Source organism: Mobula hypostoma, unplaced genomic scaffold (assembly GCF_963921235.1).
Source record: "Mobula hypostoma unplaced genomic scaffold, sMobHyp1.1 scaffold_161, whole genome shotgun sequence".
In the NCBI taxonomy this organism is placed as follows: Eukaryota; Metazoa; Chordata; class Chondrichthyes; order Myliobatiformes; family Myliobatidae; genus Mobula; species Mobula hypostoma.
The window spans coordinates 104,799-114,320 of NW_026948259.1; the positions used below are offsets into that span (position 1 = coordinate 104,799).

General features: G+C 50.4%; 1 protein-coding gene across 1 annotated transcript; it reads right to left on the reverse strand.

Moving 5' to 3' along the window:
* Nucleotides 1-886: 886 nt before the first annotated feature.
* Nucleotides 887-9,019, reverse strand: LOC134342240 (inhibitor of growth protein 4-like). The gene is made up of 4 exons (XM_063040198.1): nucleotides 8,818-9,019; nucleotides 7,425-7,496; nucleotides 6,618-6,784; nucleotides 887-895 (listed from the first exon to the last, which is right to left on the reverse strand). The coding sequence occupies exons 1-4, from the start codon at nucleotides 9,017-9,019 to the stop codon at nucleotides 887-889; spliced, it is 450 nt and encodes a 149-aa protein (XP_062896268.1).
* Between the last annotated feature and the right edge of the window lie 503 nt (nucleotides 9,020-9,522).

Genomic DNA, 9,522 nt, shown 5'->3' on the forward strand with positions numbered 1-9,522 from the left:
GACCCCGGGAGTGTGTGGAGGGAGATTCACTCTGTGTCTGACCCTGGGAGTGTGTGATGGGACGATGTGGAGGGAGATTCACTCTGTGTGTCTGACCCCAGGAGTGTGTGATGGGACGATGTGGAGGGAGATTCACTCTCTGTGTCTGACCCCGGGAGTGTGTGATGGGACGGTGTGGAGGGATATTCACTCTGTGTCTGACCCCTGGAGTGTGTGATGGGACGGTGTGGAGGGATATTCAGTCTGTGTGTCTGACCCCGGGAGTGTGTGATGGGACGGTGTGGAGGGAGATTCACTCTGGGACTGACCCCGGGAGTGTGTGATGGGACGGTGTGGAGGGAGATTCACTCTGGGACTGACCCCGGGAGTGTGTGATGGGACGGTGTGGAGAGATTCACTCTGTGTGTCTGACCATAACAGGGTGAAATGCTGCTCATTGTCCAGGCTGGGGTGGGAGAGGCATTTCGGGCGGGGGCCGGTGCCGAGAGCTTTGCGCAGTAGCTGTTAATGGAAGGTGGGTGGGAGTGGGGTGGGGGAGGGGGAAGAGAATGGTGACATGCCCTTTACGATGTGACACCCCCACCCACCCTCCTTGTGTGTCAGACCCTTTAATAAAACACTCAACTCTCTCTCTGTCTCTCCGCCTGTGTCAGAGTCACCGGCAAGAGGGGGTGGACGAGAAGGGAGGGAGCCTCTTTTTTTTTTGTTTAGGTCTGTTCCTCCTCGATTTGCGTCGGACGGGGGTGGGGGCGGGGAGGAGTGAGAAACTCTCGCCATGGGAGTGAAGGTTGAGACGTGGGGACGAGTGGGGCAAGCACGGAGCGAATGCAGTTCGAGCAGGATTTATCGGAGTGCATGTACACGTCACCGCCTGCAACCAAGAGATTCAGTTTTCCTGCGGGCACACTCGGGATCGATAACAGGATCGGTGTGAGATCAAACCAGAGAGCGGGAGGGAACAGACTGCACGAATGCAAATGTAAATAAATAGCGATAAATAACGAGAACGGGAGATAGCGAGGCTCCCGTACCTCCTTCCTGATAGTTCAGGTGTGATAACTGTCCCTGAACCTGGTGGTGTGGGTCCTGAGGCTCCTGTACCTCCTTCCTGATAGTTCAGGGGTGATAACTGTCCTGAACCTGGTGGTGTGGGTCCTGAGGCTCCCGTACCTCCTTCCTGATAGTTCAGGGGTGATAACTGTCCCTGAACCTGGTGGTGTGGGTCCTGAGGCTCCTGTACCTCCTTCCTGATAGTTGAGGGGTGATAACTGTTCCTGAACCTGTTTGTGTGGGTCCTGAGGCTCCTGTCCCTCCTTCCTGATGGTTGAGGGGTGAGAACTGTCCCTGAACCTGGTGGTGTGAGTCCTGAAGCTCCTGTCCCTCCTTCCTGATGGTTGAGGGGTGATAACTGTCCCTGAACCTGGTGATGTGGGTCCTGAGGCTCCTGTACCTCCTTCCTGATGGCAGCGGTGAGAAGAGAGCGTGTCCTGGGTGGTGGGGGTCCCTGCTTTCCTGCAACAGCGTTTCTCAATGGTGGGGAGGGCTTTACCCTCAATGGACTGGGCCGTATCCACTCCCTTCTGTAGGGTTTTCCGTTCAAAAGGTGTTTCCATACCAATATGGTCTCCACTGCACATCCCGTAGAAGTTTTGTCAAAGTTTCAGATATCTCATGCCGAATTTTTGCGAACTCCTGAAGAAGTAGAGTTTCAGGTGAGCTTTCTTTGTAAAGGAACCTCGTTTCTTTGTCTGCGTAAGTCTAGGTCAGCGGTCCCCAACCACCGGGCCGCAAAGCGTGTGCTACTGGGCCGCGAGGAAACGATAGGAGTCAGCTGCACCTTTCCTCATTCCCTGTCATGCCCACTGTAGAGCTTGAACGCACGCGAGGTCATTACCCGCGTGTCAGCGCGGGAAGGAGATCAACTCCCCGAGCTTGCAAATGACGGCAGGCTGTAAAGCATGTTTGACGTAACATCTCTGCCGGCATTCTGCATCAAAGTCAAGGCTGAATATCCTGAGACGGCCACGAAAGCACTGAAAACCTTGCTTCCATTTCCAGCATCATATCTCTGCGATGAATGCGACGAAAACTAAATTGCGGAATAGACTGGACACAAGGAAACCCCTTCGAGTATCGCTGTCTCCCGTCACCCCTCGATAGGACCGTCTTGTTGCAGGAAAACAAGCCCTAGGGGAAGTCACTCTCGAGTACCCCCAACCCCGTGAGTTTGAGAGAGCTCGTCGCACCCCCAAACCCCCGGTTACAAACTGACGCCATGAAATAGTCAGAGTCATACTTTATTGATCCCGGGGTAAATTGGTTTTCGTTACAGTTGCCCGTAAGTAATAAATAGTAATAGAACCATTGCTTAGATAGTTAAATAGTAATGTGTAAATTATGCCAGGAAATAAGTCCAGGACCAGCCTATTGGCTCAGGGTGTCTGACCCTCCAAGGGAGGAGTTGTAAAGTTTGATGGCCACAGGCAGGAATGACTTCCTATGACGCTCTGTGCTGCATCTCGGTGGAATGAGTCTCTGGCTGAATGTACTCCTGTGCCCACCCAGTACATTATGTAGTGGATGGGAGACATTGTCCAAGATGGCATGCAACTTAGACAGCATCCTCTTTTCAGACACCACCGTCAGAGAGTCCAGTTCCATCCCCACAACATCACTGGCCTTACGGATGAGTTTGTTGATTCTGTTGGTGTCTGCTACCCTCAGCCTGCTGCCCCAGCCCACAACAGCAAACGTGATCGCACTGGCCACCGCAGACTCGTATTTGGTATTTTGCGTGCTAACATAGAGGACAATTAATATTATAAAGTATAGATTAATCTAATTTTAAATTTTGGGGGGGGCGGGGGGGAAGAACCTCTACCAACTAAAACAAAACCCATTGGGAGCACAACCCTGGAGCTGTACGAGCTTCCATAAAAGAAAAAAAAATCAATCTGCCAACTCATATCCATTTACACAAGAATCGGAAGGGGACCATCTTAATTAACTCAAATCAAACGATAGTAACGGGCAAAAGAACCCCACCTTCTCTCAAAGTCAAATCGCGGATCAAAAGTTCAACTTCTAATCTACAACCTAATAAATTAACTCTGCTTTTTGGAATAATTCCTCAAAATATTCATGGGATTTCTGTGTCTGACCGACATGTTATTGCATTTGTTACACTGATAGCCAGGAGGGCCACTTTGTTGAAGTGGAAGGATATTTGTCACAATGGTTCTCTCAAGTGAAGCTATGTCTTAGTTTGGAGAAAATTAGAAGTCGAACCTTTGAACCTTTATTTGATTTTGAGAAAAGATGGGGCTCGTTTGCTCGTTATTATCATTTGAGTTAATTGATAGATTTTTTTCCACGATCTAATTGTCAATTTTTTGGTATATTTTCTTGTTGGCGGTTTGATGTTTATTTTTAGAAGCGTTTTGTATGACGCATGACTCTGGGGTTGTACACATAATTTTCATTCTAGGACGAGGGAGATGTCTTCATTTTTTAAAGAAAGGGGCTTCCCTTCCTCCACTATCAACTCTGCTCTTAAACGCATCTCCCCCATTTCACGTACATCTGCTCTCACTCCATCCTCCCGCCACCCCACTAGGAATAGGGTTCCCCTGGTCCTCACCTACCACCCCACCAGCCTCCGGGTCCAACATATTATTCTCCGTAACTTCCGCCACCTCCAACGGGATCCCACCACCAAGCACGTCTTTCCCTCCCCCCATCTATCTGCATTCCGCAGGGATCGCTCCCTACACAACTCCCTTGTCCATTCGTCCCCCCCCCATCCCTCCCCACTGATCTCCCTGCTGGCACTTATCCGTTTAAGCGGAACAAGTGCTACACATGCCCTTACACTTCCTCCCTTACCACCGTTCAGGGCCCCAAACAGTCCTTCCAGGTGAGGCATCACTTCACCTGTGAGTCGACTGGGGTGATATACTGCGTCCGGTGCTCCCGATGTGGCCTTTTATATATTGGCGAGACCCGACGCAGACTGGGAGACCGCTTTGCTGAACATCTACGCTCTGTCCGCCAGAGAAAGCAGGATCTCCCAGTGGCCACACATTTTAATTCCACATCCCATTCCCATTCTGACATGTCTATCCACGGCCTCCTCTACTGTAAAGATGAAGCCACATTCAGGTTGGAGGAACAACACCTTATATTCCGTCTGGGTAGTCTCCAACCTGATGGCATGAACATCGACTTCTCTAACTTCCGCTAGGTCCCACCTCCCCCTCGTACCCCATCTGTTACTCATTTTTATGCACACATTCTTTCTCTCACTCTCCTTTTTCTCCCTCTGTCCCTCTGAATATACCCCTTGCCCATCGTCTGGGTCCCCCCCCCCCATCTTTCTTCCCGGACCTCCTGTTCCATGATCCTCTCGTATCCCTTTTTGCCAATCACCTGTCCAGCTCTTGGCTCCATCTCTCCCCCTCCTGTCTTCTCCTATCATTTTGCATCTCCCCCTTCCCCTCCAGCTTTCAAATCCCTTACTCACTCTTCCTTCAGTTAGTCCTGACGAAGGGTCTCGGCCCGAAACGTCGACTGTACCTCTTCCTAGAGATGCTGCCTGGCCTGCTGCGTTCACCAGCAACTTTGATGTGTGTTGCACATAATGGGTAGTAGGTTTAGTAGGTTAGTAGGTTTTTTTTTGTTATCACAATTTTTTTCCCAATCTTTAAGATAATGTCTTTTTTGAGACATTGTAATTGTTGTTACTTCACTGTATTCTTTCGTTGTTACTTTTGTATAATATAACAATAAAAAGATTGGAAAAGAACAGAAGTTCGACTTCTGATTTTCTCCAAACTAAGACGTAGTATCACCTGAGAGAACCATTGTATCAAAGTGGGAGCAGAGACATCTTTCCATTTCAATAAAGTAGCCCTTCTAGCCAATAATGTGACAAATGCAATTACGTGTTGGTCTGATATAGAAATACCACGAATATATTGAGGGATTATACCGAACAAAACTGCCGATTTATTAGGTTGTAAATTAATTTTTAAAGCTTTAGAAATTGTAGAAAAAGTAGATTTCTAAAACTGTTTCAATACAGAGCACGACCAAAACATATGTGTCAATGTAGCTGTCTCAGTTTTACATCTATCACACTGACTATCAACATTAGGAAATATTTTAGACGGTCTCTCCTTTGTCAAATAATAACGAGGTACAATTTTAAATTATGAAGTATAGATAATACTGTCTTCGAAACGACCTGTAAACTTCACATTTCCATCCACGGCGTCTGGCTCGTATTCTGGTATTCACAGCTTTTAGGAAATGCACTGTTGTGAACTCAATCCACAGTACTTTGTCAAACAGAAGACTGGCGGCCGGGGTCACTTAAGTGTAAAACTTTTTCAACCCGGAGAAGTGTGAGGTGGGACACTTTGGAAGGACAAACTCCAAGGCTGAGTACAAAGTAAATGGCAGGATACTTGGTAGTGTGGAGGAGCAGAGGGATCTCGGGGTACATGTCCACAGATCCCTGAAAGTTCCCTCACAGGTGGATAGGGTAGTTAAGAAAGCTTATGGGGTGTTAGCTTTCATAAGTCGAGGGATAGAGTTTAAGAGTCGTGATGTAATGATGCAGCTCTATAAAACTCTGGTTAGGCCACACTTGGAGTACTGAGTCCGGTTCTGGTCGCCTCACTATAGGAAGGATGTGGAAGCATTGGAAAGGGAACAGAGGAGATTTACCAGGATGCTGCCTGGTTTAGAGAGTATGCATTATGATCAGAGATTAAGGGAGCTAGGGCTTTACTCTTTGGAGAGGAGGAGGATGAGAGGAGACATGATAGAGGTGTACAAGATAATAAGAGGAATAGATAGAGTGGACAGCCAGCGCCTCTTCCCCAGGGCACCACTGCTCAATAAAAGAGGACATGGCTTTAAGGTAAGGGGTGGGAAGTTCAAGGGGGATATTAGAGGAAAGTTTTTTACTCAGAGAGTGGTTGGTGCGTGGAATGCACTGCCTGAGTCAGTGGTGGAGGCAGATACACTAGTGAAGTTTAAGAGACGACTAGACAGGTATATGGAGGAATTTAAGGTGGGGGGTTATATGGGAGGCAGGGTTTGAGGGTTGGCACAACATTGTGGGCTGAAGGGCCTGTGCCGTGCTGTACTGTTCTGTGTAAGTGAATCATCCACCCAAAAGCTCACTCGAACAGGAGGGATGAAGTAAAGAGCTGGGAAGTTGATCGGTGAAAGAGATACAGGCCATGGAAGAATGAAAAGGGGGGGGGAGGAACACCAGAGGGAGGAGTTGAGTGGGGAGGATTACAGGAAGTTAGAGAAGTCGATGTTCATGCCATCAGGTTGGAGGCGACACAGACGGAATATAAGGTGTTGTTCCTCCAACCTGAGTGTGGCTTCATCTTTACAGTCGAGGAGGTCACAGACGGATGGATCAGAATGAGAGTAAGACTAGAAGGGCCGAGATGGCCTGTTTCTGTGCCGTAATTGTTATATGGTTATACATAAAAATTGCTGGTGAACGCAGCAGGCCAGGCAGCATCTCTAGGAAGAGGTACAGTCGACGTTTCAGGCCGAGACCCTTCGTCAGGACTAACTGAAGGAAGAGCTACCATCTCGTAGGTCTGCATGGCCAGCTGGACCTTGTCATCGCCAAACTCCTTGCACTTGCTGTAGGCGCTCTGGATCTGACGGACCAGCTGGAGCTTCTGCTCGGCGCCCAGCGTGCGAGCATGGGAGATGTACTCCCCCGCCAACTTGTCGATCTCCACCTTCAGGTCTACCGGGGAGGGCGAAGAGGCAGGGTGGGGGGGGAGGGAGGGAGCGGGGGGAGAGAGAGGGAGGGGGTGGGGGGAGAGGGGGGTGAGAGAGAGGAAGGGGAAGAGGGAGGGGGAGGGAGAGGGGGACAGAGTGGAGAGAGGGGGGAGTGGAAAAGAGAGGGATAGAGAGAGGCAAAGAGATGGGGAGGGGGAGAGGGGGGAGAGACGGGGAGAGGAGGAGGGGGAGGGGAGAGGGGAAAGGAGGAGAGGGGGTTAGAGGGAGAGAGGGGTTAGAGGGGACAGAAATAAAGAGGGAGGGGGGAGAGAGAGAGTGGGGGAGAGAGAGAGGGGGAGAGAGAGTGGGGTAGAGAGGGAGAGGGAGGGGGGAGAGAGAGTGGGGGGGAGAGGGAGGGGGAGAGAGGGGACAGAAATAGAGAGGGAGGGGAGAGAGAGAGAGGGGGGGAGAGAGGGGTCAGAAAGAGATTTACTTCAGTGGAACGTGGAATGCCAGACCGGGAACGAGGGGGAGAGTCTGGGACCGAAGGGGAGGGTGGTCGGGGATGCCGAAAACGAGGGGACAGACCCACGGGGGATGAGCGGAAGAAATCCGGGACCCCCCCCTGCTCCCCGCCAGGACCTTCGGGCGGGAGACGCACTCACCTTCGGTCCTCTGATCCAGATCCCTCATGAGCTGGAAGTTCCTCTGGAGTTCAAAGGGGAGGTTCTCGATGCCTGGAGAGCAGGAGGAGGAAGGAGGATTCGATCAGGTGAGGAGATTTTGCACCAAAGATCTGGGCTGTTTCTCCCTCTCTGTCAAAGCATCACAACACGTGGAAACTAACCCGTCAGCCCCCGCCCCCCCCAGGAACATGAACCTCAGGGTCGTACACGGTGACAGATAATGTACCACGACAATAGACTGTGATAAATAAATCTAAATCCGGTGTCCCAACGTTTCCGAGCAGATGTGTGAAATGAAACTGAGGCCACGCCCACACCACGCCGGATAATTTAGAAAACGCCGGTTTCGAGTAACGACGACAGGCGTGCACACTAAGCGTTTTTCAAAATACCTCTGTCCACACTGACACGGATATTTGGGCGAATCTCCTCCTACTGGGCACGCGCGGGACACACGTGGAAAACAAGCGAAGAGGAAACAATATACTTCGTGCGCGTTTGTCCAGTTACGGAGTAGAAAAACTTCAAAGGGAATTACTCTTGGCTTTCGCGCAGGAGGACTTAAAACTAAAGAAAAACAAATACTGGAGCGTACGGAGGCGACCGACAGGCAGTTCACGGACAGTATGACCCGGCTGACGACGTACATTGAAAAACTGACTAACTCTGTTGCATTAATAAAGCACCTTGTTAAATGTATAAATCATGTCTGCATCAGTGTTATCTTGTACGTCCATACAACGTTACATCAGGCTGTTGCACATCCATTGTCAGAGAAGTACTTGCATAAATAGGTAAACCACCTTCATGCAACACACATCAAAGTCGCTGGTGAACACAGCAGGCCAGGCAGCATCTATAGGAAGAGGTACAGTCGACGTTTCGGGCCAGGACCCTTCGTCAGGACTAACTGAAGGAAGAGTGAGTAAGGGATTTGAAAGCTGGAGGGGGAGGGGGAGATCCAAAATGATAGGAGAAGACAGGAGGGGGAGGGATACAGCCGAGAGCTGGACAGGTGATTGGCAAAAGGGGATACGAGAGGATCATGCGACAGGAGGTCTGGGAAGAAAGACAAGGGGGGAGACCCAGAGGATAGGCAAGGGGTATATTCAGAGGGACAGAGGGAGAAAAAGGAGAGTGAGAGAAAGAATGTCTGTAAAAAAAATGAGTAACAGATGGGGTACGAGGGGGAGGTGGGGCCTTAGCGGAAGTTAGAGAAGTCGATGTTCATGCCATCAGGTTGGAGGCTACCCAGACGGAATATAAGGTGTTATTCCTCCAACCTGAGTGTGGCTTCACCTTTACAGTAGAGGAGGCCGTGGATAGACATGTCGGAATGGGAATGGGACGTGGAATTAAAATGTGTGGCCACTGGCAGATCCTGCTTTCTCTGCTAGGCGTTCAGCGAGACGGTCTCCCAGCCTGCGTCGGGTCTCGCCGATAGCCGCTCCGGGAGCACCGGATGCAGTATCCCGGCGTCCGCGGATTTCCTCGTGTTCGTGGAGGCCTGGGAGCCTCCGTCTCCCGCGGTGCCGATTCGTCTCCACCTGTGGGACGGCCCACAACGGTGGCATCGTCAGGGGGGGCATTGAAAGCCACCCCATGGTGCTCCTGTCCCGATGGGGAACCGGGAGCAGACTGACTGGGGTCTCTGCTCGCGAGGAAACGGAGGATCCGATTCCACCAGGAGGTCTTGGAGCTCATTGATCAGCTTTCAGGGGATTGATGCTGATGAATGCCGGGCTGCGGGTGATAAAGATTGTGAACCCCGTCGAATTATCTCTACTTCTGCGTAAATACGACCTACAATGTGATCAGATCTTCAACTAAGTCCTGAAACTTAGGGTCAATATCACAAATGACCTGACTTGGTCCAACCGAGCAGAGTTCACTGCCAAGAAGGCCCATCATTGCCTTTACTTCCTGAGAAAGCTAAAGAAATTTGTCCTGTCCCCTAAAACCCTCACTAATTTTTATAGATGCACCGTAGAAAGCATTCTTCTAGGGTGCATCACAACCTGGTCTGGAAGTTGTCCTGTCCAAGACCGGAAGAAGCTGCAGAAGATCGTGACCACGG

Coding starts and splice junctions, on each gene's coding strand:
- LOC134342240 (XM_063040198.1), bottom strand. CDS start 9,019: ATGCCACCGTTGTGGGCCGTCCCACAGGTGGAGACGAATCGGCACCGC. Junction 7,497..8,817: donor AGAGAAAGCAGGATCTGCCA/GTGGCCACACAT, acceptor CCTGCTCTCCAG/GCATCGAGAACCTCCCCTTT. Junction 6,785..7,424: donor TCTGGATCAGAGGACCGAAG/GTGAGTGCGTCT, acceptor CCTCCCCGGTAG/ACCTGAAGGTGGAGATCGAC.